At 42.9% G+C, this 19,681-nt stretch overlaps 1 protein-coding gene across 1 annotated transcript in view; it reads right to left on the bottom strand.

Annotated features, from left to right (window-relative positions):
* Positions 1-709: 709 nt before the first annotated feature.
* The window catches only part of LOC148683934 (matrix metalloproteinase-9-like), a 36,954-nt gene continuing 17,982 nt past the window's right edge, over positions 710-19,681 (bottom strand). The window contains exons 6-8 of the mRNA XM_088654661.1: positions 18,227-18,372; positions 4,351-4,509; positions 710-915 (exon numbers count right to left, since the gene is read on the bottom strand). Coding sequence (XP_088510787.1) covers positions 869-915; positions 4,351-4,509; positions 18,227-18,372 — 352 coding nt within the window. The 3' untranslated portion in view covers positions 710-868. The remainder of the gene's footprint in view (positions 916-4,350; positions 4,510-18,226; positions 18,373-19,681) is intronic.

The raw sequence follows: 19,681 nt of genomic DNA, 5'->3' as shown, positions 1-19,681 counted from the left end.
CTGATTTGGGCACACAACCTGCTTTGGTCGCCCTCTGTGATGACCTCTGTCAGGAGAGAGATAGGGGAAATGTGTCTCTCTTAATTCTCATTGACCTCTCAGCTACTTTCAATACCATCAACCATGATATCCTTCAAAAGTTGCTGTCTGAGTTAGGAGTGGGTGACACTGTCCGTCTGCATTTTTTTAGTACAGAAAGTATTGATCTGAGGTGTTTGCATTAAGTTCTATCCAAGGAGAGGGGCTGAGAAGGTAGAATTTTCAAAGGAAGTGCCAACAGTTGAATGGGGTGGCAGGGCTACCCCCTTAAGGGCTGAGGGCATTGGCTGGGCATGAGAGCTTTGCTTGGTTGATGCTTGCTGCTGGCTTTAACTAGGATATCTCTGAATACTGAATCATACTCACTTTATCTACTACAGTTATTTCTTTGACATAAACCAGTGAAAGCTACAGACCACTTGGGAAGCTTTTGGATGTTTGGGTGAAGTCTGTGATAGAACACACAAACTCTCACATACAACCAGCCACATGTACATATTTTCATTCATCCTATGAAGACTATGCAATCTCATTCATGCAGTTGCAAAAACTTTTTCCCGCACTCATCATATTTCATAGTGATGACTCATCATACTTTTTTATGCTGCCCAGCAAACTAAAAGAAATGCTTTATTTTTGTAGCACAAAGATACAGTTTGACAAAGATTAATAATCTCCCACTGCCACATCTTATTTATTTTTAGGCCACCATCAGGGTTATATAGGGTCAGACTTTATATATTGGTAACAGGGTCATCATTCTTCCAAATTATTTGCAGCACAACCCACTAAGCAAGGCTTCTAGTCGGCGCACCCAGTGGTCTTTCATTTATCCATCCACCCATTGATATTTACAGCCGACACTTGGAGGACTTCCTGGAAAATGAGAACAGAGTAGACAAAATATCATTTATGTTAAACGGTTCCAATGAAACCTATAGCCCAAATGATTAAAAAATGGAAAGAATGCTTCCAACTAACAAGTTCTGGGAAGTACAATAGATTTACTTCTATTAATTTATATCTACGAAAACTATTTATATCGAGAAAAGGGGGCTACCGTACTTTTGTGGCAAAGAGGAAAGCAGAACAGTGAGACACCTCAGAAGTGGCACCAAGTTTCTCAATAGTTAAACTGACGCAGAAAACAGCTACCCCAAAGGAGAAATAGTGAAAGAGAAGAGTATCGGGGGGACAGCTGATTTTATGTAAACATTTTATAGTTACAAGGAATTCAGAAATAAGGAGGCTCACCTTGTGTCAATTTATGAAAGTTGTGCTGAGAAACCTTGCGACGTGTACGGGAAGAGCAAAGGGGAACAAAGAGAAAGAAAATCCTCTTGCTCTTTTTCTCATTCATTATAGACACTAACAGATAATAAAGAGTGGTAAAAAGAGTGAAATGGGAAAGCACCAAGGAAGGACAAGAGGGAATGAGGAGGTAGGGAGGAGTATTTGGAGGTGAGAAAACGCGGTGTGGGAGAGGCAGGAAGGCGAGGGAATGCAGAGAGAGCCTGCGAGGGGGGAAGAGGAGGTGGAAAGATGAGCAGAAAACAGACTGAAAGTGTGTAGGAGAGCAAGACAGAAGGGAAACGAAGGGAAAGACAGGAGGCTGAAGTACAACAAAAGGGAAGAGTAAGGAAAATGGCAATGAGTTGCTGAGTAAGAGGCTCAAACAAAAGGACCGGAGGCAACCTGCCGGGTAGGCGCCCAGCAGTGCTGTGCTGAGTGCCCGAGCCTCCGGAAGACAGCAGCCTGGGGAGGAGAAGAGTGAGAGGGAAGAGGAGGTGGAAAGACGAGCGGAAAACAGACCAAAAGTGTGTAGGAGAGCAAGACAGAAGGGAAACGAAGGGAAAGGAAAATGGCAGTGAGTTGCTGAGTACCGTAAGAGGCACAAGCACAAGGACCGGAGACAGCCTACCCAGCAGCGCCCGAGCCTCCGGAAGCCAGCAACACCACAACGCTGCTAGGCGCCAACCCGGCAAGCCGCCTCCCCCTCCTCCTGCCGCGGCTGGCGTGCTGGGTCCGGCTGGCTGGCTGGCTGGCTGGCTGGGGCGCTTGTTGTCTGGCTCCGCAAGGCACGGAACGACACAGCATGGCACAGCAGCAGTAGCCAGTTCCAGACGCCGACCCAGCAGGCCTCCTCCTCTTCCTTCTGCGGCCGGCGTGCTGGGTCCCGCTGGCTGGCTGGGGCACTTGGCAGTCTGGCGCGGAAGTATGGCTTATTTTGGGGGTATGTCTTATATTTTGCAAATGTTTAAAAACCCTGCTATGGCTTACTTTATGACTACATCTTAAAATGTGGGAAACACAGTATATGAAACCACTGGGAGAGATCATCAGGGGGTTTGGGCTGGGTGTTCATCAGTATGCAGATGACACCCAGCTCTACCTCGCTTTAAAATCAGAACCAGTGAAAGCGGTGAATGTCCTCTGTGAGTGCCTGGAGGCGGTTGGAGGGTGGATGGCGGCTAACAGATTGAGGCTGAATCCTTACAAGACAGAAATACTGTTTGTGGGAGACAGGAGGCAGGCAGGTGTGGCAGGTGGCTCCCAGTGCATTCCTGAGCACTATTCAAAGTGTTGGTGCTGACCTTTAAAGCCCTAAATGGCCTCGGTCCTGTTCAGCCCGGACACTCAGATCCAGCGCTGAGAGCCTTCTGGTGGTTGCCTCATTGCGAGAAGTGAGGTTACAGGGAACCAGGAGGTGGGCAGGTGTGGAGGACTCCCTCGCCCTAAATGGGGCAACTGTGCCCCTGAAAGACGAGGTGCGCAGCCTGGGAGTCATTTTGGATTCCCAGCAGTCCATGGAGGCGCAGGTTAATTCTGTGTCCAGGGCAGCTGTCTATCAGCTCCATCTGGTACACAGGCTGAGACCCTACCTGCCGGCGGACTGTCTCGCCAGAGTGGTGTATGCTCTGGTTATCTCCCACTTGGATTACTGCAATGCACTCTACGTGGGGCTACCTTTGAAGGTGACCCAGAAACTGCAACTAATCCAGAATGCTGCAGCTAGACTGGTGACTGGGAGCGACCTCCGGGACCACATAACACCAGTCCTGAGAGATCTACACTGGCTCCCAGTACATTTCTGAGCACTATTCAAAGTGTTGGTGCTGACCTTTAAAGCCCTAAATGGCCTCGGTCCTGTATACCTGAAGGAGCATCTCCACCCCCATCGTTCAGCCGGGACACTCAGATCCAGCGCTGAGGGCCTTCTCTGGTGGTTCCCTCATTGCGAGAAGTGAGGTTACAGGGAACCAGACAGAGGGCCTTCTCGGTAATGGCGCCCGCCCTGTGGAACGCCCTCCCATCAGATGTCAAGGAAATAAACAGCTATCCTAATTTTAAAAGACATCTGAAGGCAGCCCTGTTTAGGGAAGCTTTTAATATTTAATGCTGATTGTTTTAAACACTCGATTGGGAGCCGCTCAGAGTAGCCGCTCAGAGTAGCTGGGGAGACTCAGCTAGATGGGTGGGGTACAAATAAATTATTATTATTATTATTATTATTACACTGTTTTTGACTAATGTAGCTGAGTCCTATATCATTTCTTTTTCTATAACTTCTACCAAACCACTTATTCTCATATAAGCTCACAAAACTATTATATACTGTGTACCAAGCTTTTATATAATGTGTGACTTGTGGTTCATCTAACTAATCCTTTTATCACTGTTCTGAAGACTATTTACTCAGTTCTCTATGGTGCTATCCAAATCTGTCATCTCAGATGTGCTGGCCTGAACCTGGAACTGTGCTCAGGAATGCTAAGACTAAGCAAATTTTTCATAAGAAAGTAGAAAGCTGACATAGGCTAGATCAACACACAGGGGGAAAACACTTTAAACAAGTCATAAATTAAATTGTTATAACAAAAACTATGTGAAATTGCACAAAGTTGTGTGCTCTACAGAGCCAACTGGTATCACATGTTTATAATGCAGTTATAGCATTATAACATGAGCAATGTAGCTGAGTCCAAACTACCTAGCTTGGGGTTGTCTATTCTGACTGGCAAGGACACTCTTCCAGCCCTACCTGGAGATTCTGGGGAATGAAATTTTGATGTTTTGCATGCAAAGCAAGTGCTCCCAACTTGGGGCCTTCCAGGTGTTTCACATCAGTCTTCCCCCAACAATTATAGCCACTGGTCAGTGGTGATGGAAACTGCAGTTATAATGTCTGGAGGACACCAGATTGGGAAATACTGAACTTCCCTCTCACTCTCCTTGGCCTACAAGGTGCCTTGACTAATTATTCATCCGGCCAACCACTCCTGTTATTCCAGCCCCCTGCATCATACTCACTGGTATCAGCACACAAGCTCCATTTCCCGTCCTTGTCAAAGTTCCTTGTTGTTGCACACCAGTAATCCGACGTTCCATTAGTGATGCAGGTGTTGAAGGTTTGGCCATTGTACACTAAGGGGAAGACACAGGGCCGTCCTTTATCATTACCTCCATGCTCTAGACCCAAACAGAGTGAGATTATATACATTGAAACATACTAGCGATGATCACAAAATACAAAAAAATAAATAAAACAAAATGGTGAACAAGTCACATATATATAAACCTTGCCAGGGATCTCCTTTACAAAGGCTTAGAAATATAGCTACAAACCAAGGACAAAAGAATTGGTCAGGAGCCTGTGAGAGCAAGTGACAATTGCTCAATTGACAATAATGTTAAAGAAACATTAGAAAAACAGAAACATTGACAATCCACCACACTTAACTCCCCATCCCACCCACCTCTTTCCCCCCTTCCTCATAATGTCTCAACAAGTAAAATTGATGTGTAAAAATGATGCATGAGACACTGCACTACCTTTATAACCCACGGAAATCCTTAATAAAAGTAATTATTAAAAAATAATAATAATAATGTTAAAGAAACAAGAAACTATAAAGAAAGATTAAGTGAATGAATTTAGTTATACTAGATATAAAACAAGACATGAGGATAGCTGGCATTTATGCCAATGTAATATCAGTAATATTAGAAAAAATGACATGTGACTTTTATGGTCTATGCCAGGCATCCCCAAACTGCAGCCCTCCAGATGTTTTGGCCTACAGCTCCCATGATCCCTAGCTAACAGGACCAGTGGTCAGGGAAGATGGAAATTGTAGTCAAAAACATCTGGAGGGCCGAAGTTTGGGGGTGCCTGGTCTATGCAATCTTTATCAATTATTAGTAGGAAATATTTGTACAAAAGTGCCTCTTAGGTAAATAGTTTGAACCATTTCTTCAAATTAACATACTGGTGATGTGTTTCATTTCTTCAGAGATCTTGTTGCTTGAAGCAATTTTCATCTGATCTTCGGAAGGAGATTTGTAATAGTTCGGGCATAAGGAAATCTATACAAGCTACTGATGGTAGTCCCTAACCTTTTTATTTATTTTATTTTATTTTTTTATAATAATTTTTATTAGTTTTATATAAACAGAACAAAACATAAAAAAACATACCCACATAGCTGCCAAGTCCGGGTTAAAAAAATAAGGGATCAGCAGCGCTGGCACCGGAAGTCGCTTCTACGCATGTCCAGACATGCGTAGAAGCAACTTCCGGTGCCGGCGCTGCCCGATTTCCAGTGCCCAGACATGGGCAGAGCGGCACCGGAAGAAATCAGAAGATTACATAGACTTGGCAGCTATGTAACAGTTACACACTTCCTGCAGAATTTTCAAAGTGTTTTTACTTAAGGCACGATGCCTTAAAGCTGCTCCAAGCAGCTTTGCACCGTTAAAGCAATCAATCAATCAATCAATCATTCAAAGAGAGCAAGCCGTCAGTTGACCTCCTAAGTACAATAGTTGAACCAACCCTCAGAAAGAGTTGTAGATCTAAAGAACTAAACTGCAGGTCTGTGGCCTGTTTGCACTGGTCTGATGACTGGTTTTGCAGCAAAATCTGGTATTCTCTGACATCCCAAATCTAATCTAATATCTGTTTACCCTAACTGGAAACAGTTCTCCATGCTCTCAGATACAGACCTTTCCTCAACACCTGCTACTTGATCCTTTAAAAACAAAACAATAACAATAACAATAACAATAACCCTATGAGGTAGGTTAAGCTGAATGACTGGCCCAAGGTCGCCCAGTGAGCTTCATGGCTGATTGGGGATTTGAACTCTAGTCTCCAAGGTTCTAGATTAGCACTCCAACCACTTTAGCACACTGGTTTTTATTATGAGCTCTGCCCATGTGGCCCAGATCTTCCCAACATTATCTGAATAATGCGGGAGAAGCACAAGCTGCAGTGAATCCCACACCATCCAAGGACAGATCTTAGGACATGGTAGACCATGCTAAAAAAAAATACTAATAATCATTTCAAATAAGGACAAACTAATGGCAGTGTGGGTCCACGACAATCATTTGTGTGCACCCAATTCTAAAATGCATGTTTCAGGACTATGGAATCTTGCCCACCCTCCCACCACCATCACTATTGCAAGGCTTACTTCTAACAAGTCATTCCTCCAATTTCACATTTTCATCAGCCAGGCTCCAATTTGAAGGTGAATCTAGCTAGGAGATAAATATTTTGTGTGGTAAAAGGCAGGGTGCTGTGGAAGGAGTGTTCTGAACTCCTTTCTTTACTGACCCAAAATAGGCAAACTGGTGTGCTTGGTCTTGGAGGACAGCATTGATATAAGGAGATGTAAGTGTTGTTGAACCAGTTGAGAGCAGTGGCCATAAAGCTATTATGTTAAATATACATGCAAATTGCTAAGAAAACTCAACATGGTCACATTTGACTTCAAAAAAGGAAACCACCCCAAAATGAAGGGATTGATAAAAAGGAAGTTAATAGGCAAAACCAAGGGGGTCAAATCTCTCTGAAATGCTTGGGAGTTGTTTAAAAACACAAAATTAGAACTGGCATGCATACCGCAGATCAGAAAAGGTACCACCAAGGCCAAGAATATGCCAGTATATAAGCAGAGTAAAGGAAGCAATTAGAGGCAATAAGGTTTCCTAAAAATGGAAGTTTTGTCCATGCGAGAACAGAATAGAACAGGAATTTGGCAAAAGAAATGCAAGCAGACAATAAGGGATGGTAAAATTACATAAAATTTTAGGAGCACATTGCTAAAAACATAAAGACAATCACTTCCAACAAAAACTTTAAATATATTATTAGGAGGAGGAGGAGTATAAGTAGGGAGTGATAAAGGAGTTAAAGGTGTGCTGACCCAGGTGGCGCTGTGGTTAAACCACTGAGCTTACGGCTTGCTGATCAGAAGGTCGGCGGTTCGAATCCCTGTGACGGGGTGAGCTCCCGTTGCTTGGTCCCAGCTCCTGCCAACCTAGCAGTTCGAAAGCACGTCAAAATGCAAGTAGATAAATAGGAACCGCTACAGCGGGAAGGTAAACGGCGTTTCCATGTGCTGCTCTGGTTTGCCAGAAGCGGCTTTGTCATGCTGGCCACATGACCTGGAAGCTATACGCCGGCTCCCTTGGCCAATAATGCGAGATGAGCGCGCAACCCCAGAGTCGGTCACGACTGGACCTAATGGTCAGGGGTCCCTTTACCTTTACCTAGGAGGAGGAGGAGTATAAGTAGGGAGTGATAAAGGAGTTAAAGGTGTGCTGAAGGAAGATAAAAGGCTCAAGAAAGTGGAGTCTAGGCTTAGGCTGAGTGCACACCATACATTTAAAACACCTAGAAAAAGCAGCACCCAGGAAGCTGTGGTTCGTTAAGGATGCTGGGAGTTATAGCTCTTTTGGGGTAAGCTACAGCTCCCAGAATTCTTGGAGTCTGTGTGCTTTAAAAGTATAATATGTATAAAGCCTTAGATAGCTTTAATAGGGAATATAACAGTTTTATAGAGGACAGAGATCTACCAACAGTTCAAAACATTCATATTAATATATGTGCTGCTAATTATTTCTTCCTTTATTATGCTGTTGCTCTAATAAACTGTTTTGTTATGAAAAAACTGTATTCCATTGCGCATTTATTACTATCATAATTTGATTTTTATAACCATTTAAATTTCATCAGTAAAAAGTTACATGCAGCTATTTAAAATATTTAAAAATAATTACAAATGAACCATATGCTAAAAAGCAGATTAAAATACATGTCCACATTTTACATGTCTGGATGGGCTTGCCTAAACAAACATTTATTTGTTTTTGCAAGCACCAAAAAAAAGGGGGAAAGAAAAAGTAGTGAAGGTGCCTGCCTGGAATCAACAGGCAGGGAGTTCCAAAGTCTACTTGTGCTGCCACACTAAAATATTGATTTCTCAGAAGTGCAGGTGTTTTATGTGGAACCAGTAACTGTGCTAGTTTTCTCAGATCAAAGCAGTTGAGTTGGGAATACATGGGGGAAGGCAATCTCTCAAGTAAACTGATCCCAAGCTGTTAAGAGCTTTGTAGTCCAGCATGAGTGGGATCAGACCAGTAGCCCATCTAGCTCTAGAAACATGGCATTAGGGATTATTATTTAAAAAAAATACAGGTAGATAGCCATGTTGGTCTGCCATAGCCAAAATAAAAAAAAACTTGAAAAAACTCTTCCCAAAAATTCCTTTAAAAGAATCAAATCCTTAAACTTTTTTTTTCCCTAAAAAAAATCCTTAAAAGAATCCTTCCAAAAATTGTCCAGTAGCACCTTAGAGACCAACTAAGTTTGTTATGGGTATGAGCTTTCTTCAGATACTTGATATCAGATATCTGAAGAAATGTGCATGCAAAAAAAATTAAGGAGAGATAACACACACACACACACAAACCTCGTAAAGTGGCACCATCTGATATTTGCAGGATTCCTTCCACCAGCCCAGACTTGCTCTTCTGAAAGAGAACTTACCCCCACCAAAAGCAGGGATCCCCAAACGTGGTGCCAAGGGGGAAGGGAAGAGAGCCTACAGAAAATGTAAGCCGCGGAAGCAGAGCGGAAGCAGCTAGCACCATAGAGAAAAGGTAAAGAGTGATCCCCGTGGGCGCACTTCCTCCTGGCTCTGCTCACAAAGCAAGCCTTTGTACCGGGAACAGACGTGTCCATAGAGATAGGAAAAAGTCAAGAGTGATACTCGTGCGCGCACTTCCTGGCTCTGTTTGCAAATTCCGTGTGAATTACGGGATTTTTACCCATACAGGATGACAGCGGGAAACGGCTTTAAAATCGGGGGTTTCCCGGAGAAAACGGGAGACATGGCAGCTACCGGTATGTACCCATCCACCTTCCCTCTCTCCCCCCACAAGTCCACTTCTGCCACCAGTAGATCCTGCGGGTGTTGAGACCGAAGGTAGTCCATTTTAAGGCTGAGTTTGTCCTCCCCCCCCTCCTCCATCCCCCGCCCCCCCTGCCACCAAGAGGCCCGGAGATAGAAGGAGCATTGAGGTCTGGGTTCCCCCCAGCTGCTTCTCCAGCGTGAACAAACAAACAATAAAAAAATCCATATCTAACTTGCTTATCATTGTGATTGTGACTTCATCAGATCTCCTCTTCCTGGTTTCCATAGCTTCTTAATATGTTTATAGCGGATTTCTTATTCTTGATTCCAAGCCTTTTCATTAAATGTCAACATTGTCTCCCTCCTTCTTCGTGTCATCTCCCCACGGGTCCCCTCCTGCCACAAGGGGAACCCATGGGGTATGACCTTCTAAAGAAGATCATTTTTTATGATTGGGTTTCCTTCCATTCCTTCCTCCCCCCCCCCCCGCGGAGCCCCCCCCCCGCCACCAGGGGCTTCAGGGCAATAGGGAGGAAGATAAGCAGCTATCTGCCCAACCACGTCACTAAACATAACAATACTAATGTACAAATCTTCAATTTTTCCCCCAGCCATTCCTCCCCCTCCCTCAAGAAAAATCAATTATTTACCTACAATCAATTCTCTAACCAAACTCTTAACATTATTCTTTTAAACACACCCTCCTCCCCTCCCCAGAGTCTTAATTAGTCCAGCTTCTCCTTTAACCAGCCAAGATTTCAAAAACCGTTTTTCGACCAACCTAAATACCCTTTTACTAATTTTCATCCCACGCCAAATCTACCCCATTTTAAAATCCCAGCCTCTGCCCTCCCCTCCTTCTGCATTTCCCGCCCCTCCATCTGACTTCTCCCAACTATATTTTCCATAGCTGCCAAGTTATTCCTTTTTTTAAGGGATTTTCCATTATGCTGAATAGGCTTCCTCGCGAGAAAAGGGAAAACTTGGCAGCTATGTATTTTCTGCAGCCTCCCCATTTTCTTCAATGTTCATTTCCCATTGTTGGTAATATTTCTCCACAGCAATTGCTTCCTCAATTGAGCTAGAGCTTTTCTCTTCATAGTTAACATCGTCTTCTTCCTTTTCAACTTTCTGTTGTGCATCATCCAGAACATATTTAAGGTCCCTTTCACATTCAAAAGTGTCCTCTGAATCTTGATCCTGAACCACAATATCAGTACATGGTGAACTGGATTGTTGCAGTCCCTTGTTCATAAAGCAAATTACACCATTCGCCAATTTTCGTCACAGCACTTTTCCCCTTAGTAATCTTGCTGTACTTCGTAGGGTGCCGGCTCCAGGGGTTGAGAAGGGTAAAAAGAAAGTCATTGTTTCTTTCGGGTTACAGAAGCAATTAAATTCCCTTTCGCCTTTGGGATATTTAATGCGCCTCTTGATTTACCATTAGGAAGAGATCGACTTCCGTTTTCTAGAATCTCTTCCTATTTTCCAATTGTTCTTTCAAGGTTCCAAATAGAGATTTCACTTACTTTGTAGAAATCTTTGTTTTTCTTGGGAAGAATCTGCCGCTTGCAGGCTGAAGACTCGGAGCTTCGCTTCAAGGAGGTAAAGATGATTCCCAAGATGGCTCCCGCGACTCCACTCTGCTGGCTCTCAGTCGCTCTACTGAGCTCCCGGGCAGCGGAGGAATCGCGTCCAGAGCTTCTGCTGGGCTACTAGGCCACTGGGACGCTCTTCCCGGTGTTTTTGTGGGGAGTCCGCGCGCCCTGCGGACTTCCCCCCCCCTCCGCGATGCCAGAGACCTCGGAGCTCGAGGTCTCTGCGTCTTTCCACCAGCGCGACGGACCGAAAGCCTGATGGTAGTCCCAAACCTTTTTAAAAGCACAGAAAGAGTTCTGCTGCATCAGACCAAAGGCCCATGTAATCCAACATTTTGTTTCCACGATGTCCAATCAGATGCCTATGGAGAACCCACATCTAGCTTTAAAGTTCATGAGGAGGATGTGTTTACTTTATTACAGTAAAATGGCTATGCATACATGTGACATAGGAAACCAGAAATAGAAGAAAATATAGGTCACCTTTAGTCTCACAATATTTCCATTTAGATTCGATCATTTTTTTCGTGTCAGGGTCAACTTTTGTGGCACACCACATCCTACCGGAAATAGATTTATCCTTTGTGCAAGAGGAATAGGATCTACCGTTGTAAATAAATGGGCAGACACAGGGATCACCAACTGAAATGGAAACAAGGGACAAAGATGTAAGAATAAGAACTGCAATTCATTAACTGGAAAGGGTGTCGTTATCATCCATGCATGTGCAACAGCTGTCTCAATTGCCAGTTACTCAGCATTCAGTTTTCTAGTCGAATTGAAGCTGGTTTAAGAAAATCACACACACAGCAGAAACTACAGCATCAATATGGATCGTGGCTAATACCATGTGAATGTGGCTTCAAAAACTAGCAGCGAGCAAGCAGTGGATACAGAGCAAGGCACTGCTTCTCACGCTGTCTCCTGTGGTCGGCTGGCATTCCCCCCTCCCCCAGTGTGCCACAGACTGGTACCATATGTAGTCACTGGAGCATCCCACCCAACCTGGGCTGTGGTAGAGGCACTTGGGACCAGCAGCCATGCTTTCTCAGTCCATCTCCATGTGCTTATTTTTTTATTTATATTACCCACCAGTTTCCCAGGAAAACCCAATCTTTACCACTGAATCAGATCGAATGGCAATTTGGGTTTTCCAAGGATTGCCATTTGTTCCAATTCAGCAGTAAAGAGTGGGTTTTCAGGGATGCCAGGTCCAAAAACAAGCAGTCAAATAAGATGTGGACCTGGAAAGCGTGGACCTGTGCCTAGATGTGAAGAAAGGTAAGTATGGGTGAAGCCAATTATTATTTAGTATTAATTATTATTATTATTATTATTATTATTATTATTATCATTATCATTATTTATACGTCAGCCATCTGGCTGGGTTTCCCCAGCCACTCTGGGTGGCTCACATCACATACTAAAACATCAAACATTAAAAACTTCCCTAAACACGCTGCCTTCAGATGTCGTCTAAAAGCAGCAGAAAACCATGCCCCATTTTGGCAAGGGAAGGATGTGTCGGTTTTAAGGGGAAGGAATTTCAGTCTACCCTTAGTTATACATGTCTGAGGTTTCGTTTAAGGGTTTTGGAACCTCTATGTAGGCTGCAATCCTGTGCACACTTACCTGGGAGTAAGGCCCAGGGTTGTTTTATCAGCCGGAACTCTCCAGAACTCACTTCCAGCACCTCTCAGGTAGGTGCCATTGCCATTATAATAGAACAAGGGAGGCTTCCGGTTGACCACGCCATCTTGCTCAGACGGGGGTCCGCTCAGCGGAGCGGACCTCGGCGCCTCAGAGGTGGAGGGAATCGTTCCAGCGAAGCGAAACCTCCTTAAAACCCCAAATCGAGCTTTTTGGGGACGGATTTTGCCTGGCGGCGCCAAAAGCGGGCTCTCTCCTCCCCGGATCGGCTTTGTTTAAGCCCCCGAGAGCGAGGAGGTGAACCGCGGCGGACAGGCTGACATTGCTGCTCTGAGAGTGCGAAGCTGCGAGTCTGGGAAGTGGAGGTGGCCAATTCTTCAAAGAACATTCAGCAAATGAATAGACTGTGAGTAATTTGGATTCTTTGGAATGTAAATTAAGGCAACAATTTGGACCTGGGAGAGAGGGGAAAAGAGGAAGCCACCCCCCCCCTACGGTAACATAAGAGACAGTAAACAGAAACCCGAAGCCGTAAACAGAAGATTTTAACTTAAAAGGATTCCTCAAAGGCATCAAAGAGAATCTCCCCTAAATGCAGGGTAAAAGGGGAGAGAGACTGTGGATGTAAATGTCCCTGCAGAAAGAGGTTAAGACTAAGAAAGACCTTTCTTTTCCTCGGGAGCCGGCAGCCCAGACAACCCAGTGAGCTGATCAGGATTTATAGTTAAATTTTATTTCTATCTTTATCTCTGGACTTTTTGGAAATTCTTTTTTGGTCTATATGCTTTTGAAATGTGAGTTCGAACTTTATTTTTAAGAATGCAGCCAGCTTGTTAAAATGGAGTCGAGAAAATAGACTGCGATCATATTCCACCCCATGTGACAAGTTTTGACCTTGACAGGACTGAACTATGTCAACAAAAAGGTACCCGCCTGAGTTTCAGCGGACTGTTTTGACCTTAATGTGGGAAGCAAGAATAGAACTATGTCAAGAGGAGACACAACGGCAAGAGTTACAGCAACAATTCCAGATGGTGATGGCAGAATATGATTTCCTAGAAGATGAAGCTTTTGAAACTGAAGAAGACGAATGTGAGAATGACAATGATGAGGACTGTGATGATTTAACACAAAATGAAGCCCACCACGAAAAAAATGATGATTTTACTCTACAAAAAGTTGGATGGAGTGCCTCCCCTTCGAGGGGGGCACAATTGGATTTACTGGAACTCCAGAATGACCACAGGGAAGAAGGAAAAATTAAGCAGAGAAGAGAAGAAGCTCAGGGGTCTGATATGGAGGCCTGGATGGCAAAAGACTGTAAACAGGGGGTGGGGTGAAGGGAAAGTGAAGTTGTGACTGTAAGGATGGGTTAATAGGATTATAACTGGACTGCTGACTATGGAACTTGCTGGATTGGTGGGGTGGAGCCGGTACTCGGGGGGTGTAAGGTTAGTTTGGGAATAGTTATAGGTTTAAAAAGTGAATTGATTCTGGAAAAAGGTGAAAATATGGAGGCCTATAGAGGGGGTAAAAATTAGGCACGGGAAGAAAAAATGGGAGTTTGATTTTTCAGTGATTGGACATTAGGCGAAAATGATAATAGTTAGTTTAAAAGTGGTATAAGATATAAAGGTGTATGTTATAAAATATGAACTATGAAACTGTTGAAGATGATAAATAAGGGAGGAAAACCGGGGAAGGGGGGAGGGTGGGGAAGCCCACAAAATATGGTTTAACAATTATGAATTTAACAATTATGATGATTTTTTTTGTCTTTTTTCCTTTTTGTCTTTTTTTTTTCTTCTCTTTTTTCTCTTTTTCTCTTTTTGTATTTTCTTTTTTTCTTTTGGTATGACAATAGATGGTTGGATGGATGAACTCCTGCGTACTGCCCTGGTTCACTGGAGCTCCCTGGTGGCAGGGGGGGGCTTCGGGGGCAGGGGAGGGGGAGGAGGACAGAAACCCAATCATAAAATGGACCACTTCTGACTGTTCACCTGCGTGGGATACTTCTGTGGCAGGGGAGGACCCATGGAGGGGGGTGGGAAGAAGGTGGAAAAGGTGTATATGTATGTACCATCTTTTGTAATCTGTAAAATCAATAAAAATTATGTTTAAAAAAAATATAATAGAACAAGGGAGCTGTTCATGTTGAGCTCCAGCACCTCTTTTTCTAGAAAAAACAGCACTGGCAAGCCCATTAACTCAGTGGGGCTTACTGATGGGTGGACAGACTGTAAGTCATCTTTTCCCCACTAAGACAGGACCATAGCTAAGCAGAAGTTGATGCAAGTGATAGCTAGCTGTAAGAGATCCTTTGAAAGCAAAGATCAATGATCCACTAGCCTCGTTAAGATGAATCAGAAACAATCAATGGAATATTTCATACCCTTAGCTTCAGTCATCAATGGTAAGAGACCACAGGTGAGCAAGAGGAATGCCATGATGGAGCCCATCTCTTCTCTAAGGAACTCTGACGGAGAAGTACTCTTTTTAGAAGTCCCACTTTGCCCTTCCTTCCTCCAACTACAGGTGTCTGATGTTTGCTCAGCCACAAGAAATGGCATATATTTATATTTCCCAACAACAGCTCAGTGTGCCTCATTATTTTTGTTTCCTCTTTGTACACAATGCCAAGAACAAAGGGAAGTGGGTCTTATCTTGCAATGAGTACATCAGGAAGCTTCCTTAGAAAAGGATTACATCTGACCTGAAATCGAGAATTATTCCCTCTATGCTCCAGGAAAAGATGTCTCGACAGACAGATTCCTACTATGCCTTTGCTACCATCATGATCTGGGGAGTGGGGGGGGGCAGGTTAAAAGCCTGTAATATGCAAATCATACATTTTTATGACATTATTTACACAGAACCTTACACAGAAAATTACTCTTTTTAGCCTATATCTCTGCATACTGATAATTAGCGCAGCAGAGAAAGGGCTTAGACCCCATTTTCAATGGGGCGCAGTCCAAACGGATCGAGGGACCTATATATACCCATACATGTGACCCAGAGCTTCCTCTTTTGGTGCATGCATTCGAAACAGCAACAGCGTATCCTCTGGGCAACTGAGAGAGAGAGTGATTTACCTTTGATGGATCGTCCTGGTGATCTCTTTCCTTTATTCCCACTTGCTGGGGCAAGGAGAGGTTCCCAGCAGGAACAGAAGGCAGCCTCACCTCAAGCAGCCCGCGATGTTAATTATGGTCTTATTGAGCCTAGCTCGTACTCCCATTTACTTGTCCGCCTTAAGGCCATGGCTTCCCAGGTACCCTGACACGGTTGCTGCTTCATATTTGTGGCTTGGATTTTCTGAATAAACACACGAGTCGTAACCGGCTGCACTTTTGCAAAAAAAAAAAAAGGATAGTAATTCACTGTATCATATAAATTTCAACAGAAATGAGTCATAAAATACAATGAATCAATTCAGTAGATCAATTCATACTGCAATCGCTTCATGGATCAGGTCTAGTCATTGGTATGTGTCTGTTCCATCTGCATCCGTTCATAAAGTCCCAGCAATAACAAGTAGTTCCAGTTCCACAGAATCATATTCGAAGACAAGGATTTCCGGAATATAAACCTTGCTTCGCCATCCTGCGCTTCATCTGACGCAAATAAATGCACTGTTGTGATGTCACACACTTTTTTTACAAAACATACCATATATATATATATATATATATATATATATATATATATATATATATATATATCTGCCATAAACAACTGTATATACCAAAGGTGATGTAACAAGATAGTAGTTCTGTGTCATAGTAGTAGCTGCGATAAACGTCAACTGTTACAATGTGAGGTTATATGGACAAAGACAGTATTGATTTCAATTACAGATGTTGGCAATCCACAGATACAAAATTCCTTTCTTAAAGCGACCCTTGTAGCCCAGCAGAAAGTTAAAACCCAAATTAAACCATGCTCACGTGTTATGTATGTAAAATTAATACAAACTCATGGAGAACCGTAATCAATTTTCAGATCCAAAGTAATAGCAGTGCACAGATACATCAATTTTAATTTTTATTTATTTATTTATTTACTTAATTGTTTTGAAGAGACCCCTCCACCCCACAGAAGTAAACAAACTGGTAAACAATACTGGTGCCTACTCATAAAAAGCAACTGAAATCAGTTTCAGGATTAAGACCTGAGGGGTGTAACGTATTCAGTAAAAAAATAAACCTAGTTTCTTTCTGCATGAGGATATTTTTAGTTCGTTCTACAGGACCCAAATATGTCCAAATTACAAAAAAGGTCAGGTCCTCACCTGAATGAGATACTTCAATAAAATGTTGTACTAGAGGAGCATCTACTACATTGTTCCTAATCCTAGAACAATGCTCTGATATTCTTACTTTTATTGGTCTGAGAGTATGACCTACATACAACAACCCAAGGGACATCTAATCACATAAATTACACATAGAGTAGCACATGTGGAAAATGCCTGTAAAATGAACTTAAAACCTTCTTTATTGGTAAACTCTTTTACCTGTAGAGCATATTTACAGGAGGTACAATGCCCACATCTAAAGAACCACGTGGAGGACTGGACAACATACGTTGTGTGAGTGTGGATTTTAAATTTGTATGCACCAATATATCTTTAAATGACTTTGTGCATCATTTGACTTTGTGCTTTGATTTCTAGATCAAGGAAAGTTAAACAATGTGGACTCGATTTACTTTCAAAGGTCAAGTGTGGACTCACGCTATTGATCCAACAGTTGAACGGTTCAAAAATACCCTCCGAGACTCCGCCCACTGCTGGATGGAATGGCGGACAATTCCATCTTCTCCACTCTAACGGTGCATATTTACAGGAGGTACATATTTACAGGAGCATATTTACAGGAGGTACAATGCCCACATCTAAAAAAAACCACGTTTGACTTTGTGCTTCGATTTCTAGATCAAGGAAAGGTAAACAATGTTGACTCAATGTACCTTCAAAGGTCAAGTGTGGACTCGCGCTATTGATCCAACGGTTGAACGGTTCAAAAATACCCTCTGAAAATATAAATATCAATTCATCTATATACCGGCCATAAAACAGGATGTATTCACTGAATGGGTTATTATGAGCAATATGTTCTAAAACAAAATTTCTCATAAAGATGTTGGGCAGACTGGGAGCACATTTACGTAGAGCCCGTGGCTACACCTCTTTTTTTTTAATGAAGTACTTTGAACCAAACCTGAAAAAATTATTAGATAAAACTAAATAAGAATCTCCATTAAAAATGTACCAGTGGTGAAGACTGATTATGATCCATTAGCAGTTCTTGGATTTGAGATTTTACAGTATCCAGAGGTACATTAGTATATAGGGACGACACATTCCATTAGCAATAATACAATGTGGAGTAACATGCAAATTTTCAATAAGGGTTATGTCACTGGGGCTTGCAGCTACTCTTGAATAAACACGCTCCAGTCCTTCTTGTCTTTAAGAGTTTTATTGTGCATACTATTTACAGTGCAAAGATACAGTACCAGAAAGCATGACTGCCTTGTCACTGTCAGAAATCTGCAATGCTTCTTTCTCCCTCGTGACCAGCATAAACGCCTTGGCACCCCGAAACGCCGCCCCGTAACCCTGCGTGTGGGTGCACACCTAAATTCGGGCACCGGACGGAGAGGTTCCCCTTCTTGGTGGTTGGAGTGGTGCATAGGCTCTCCTGCCTGTCAGAGCCCCTGTCCCACTTCCTGTTCTCCTGAGCGTGTCCAGGGGCTCTGCAGCCTCCCGGAGCCCTTCCTCCATTCCGCTCCACTCCTCCTTCTCTCCTCCTGACTCGATGCTGATGCTGTCGCTTGGAGACGTACTGGTCAGGATGACCGGGGGAGGCTCCCTGTAAGGAGTCCCCCTGAGAGGTTATGATATGTTTTGTATCCTTAATGTAAGACGGGGTTTCTTTAGTGAAGGGGTGTAGAAATGTGTCACTATATTGTGCACAATTTTCCAACAATGATCCTGACACGGACACAATAGGTCTACCCGGTGGTGGGAGCACATTTTTGTGTATTTTTGGAAGTGTGTAGAATATTGGCACCCTAGTGTGATCGGGACATAAAACATCCGCTAAACTTTCATTTATATAGCCTAAGGACACGACGTCATTCTGAATTACCTGTAGTTTGGTTTTCACTGATGTGGCAGGATCACTAGGTATAGGTAAGTAGAAATTGGGATTACTTAGCTGTTTCTCTTCTTCCTTGATATTGTCTTGGGAGTGGGAACAAAACCTAGACCTAAATTTAATACTCGAGGTTCCTCTGGTATTAATGTCCTGTCAGATAAAGTAACCACTAAAGTGGTATCTTGTTGTTCAGGGATTATTTCCTCTGGTAGGGAGTCTGGTGCGCTGTGTGGAAAAAGACTGGTACATCTGACCAGATCTAAGCCTAAATTCTCTGTCTTCATCCGAACCATTGGCACTAGATAGGCTAGAGTGTTCATAATCAGTAGGAGTGGTAGAAAGTGAAGATATATCTGATCTGTTAGACTGCCTGCGAACTAGTCCTGAAGAATTCAGCCTTAAATGAACTTTACCTGTGGAATAATCATTGCAATCTCTGCTCAACTACTTTTTCATGAAATTGGCTAATTCACTGGTAAATTTATTAAGGTCCTGATCCAGCTTGTGAGTGAGTTTGTCAAAATCCTCCTTATTGTATTTAGTTTTTGTCCTTTCTTTTAACTCCATTAAATCTTTGTGGACCTTTTCCAAATCCATTGCAGATTGTTCTATGATCAAAAGCATTAGATCATTAGAACATTTAGTCAAAATCGATACCCATTTTTAAACTAATCTCCTATTGTTCTTAAATAGAGGAGGTGCCTTAGGGATCCTAAATCCTCTAGGGATTAAGTTGTTTTTTACATATTCAGTGAACGCTGCTGTGTGCATTTCTAAATGTACTTTTTGGTTTGACAAAGTAAGTAACAACATGTCTTCTTTTTTTAACAACTGGTCATCTTCACTGTGGAAGAAAGTAAACATGCTTAATAATTTGTCTTTCTCAGTATACTATATCCAAACTCCTTAGAAAACTCAGCCATGGTACAAACATTAGTAAAACAACAACAAACCTAGGGTTACATAAAGTTATGCTCAATAAAAACACGAGTCGTAACTGGCTGCACACTTGCAAAATAAA

This window comes from Zootoca vivipara, chromosome 12, assembly GCF_965207765.1.
Source record: "Zootoca vivipara chromosome 12, rZooViv2.hap1.1, whole genome shotgun sequence".
NCBI lineage: Eukaryota > Metazoa > Chordata > Lepidosauria > Squamata > Lacertidae > Zootoca > Zootoca vivipara.
This window is presented reverse-complemented; position numbering and strand designations above follow the sequence as displayed.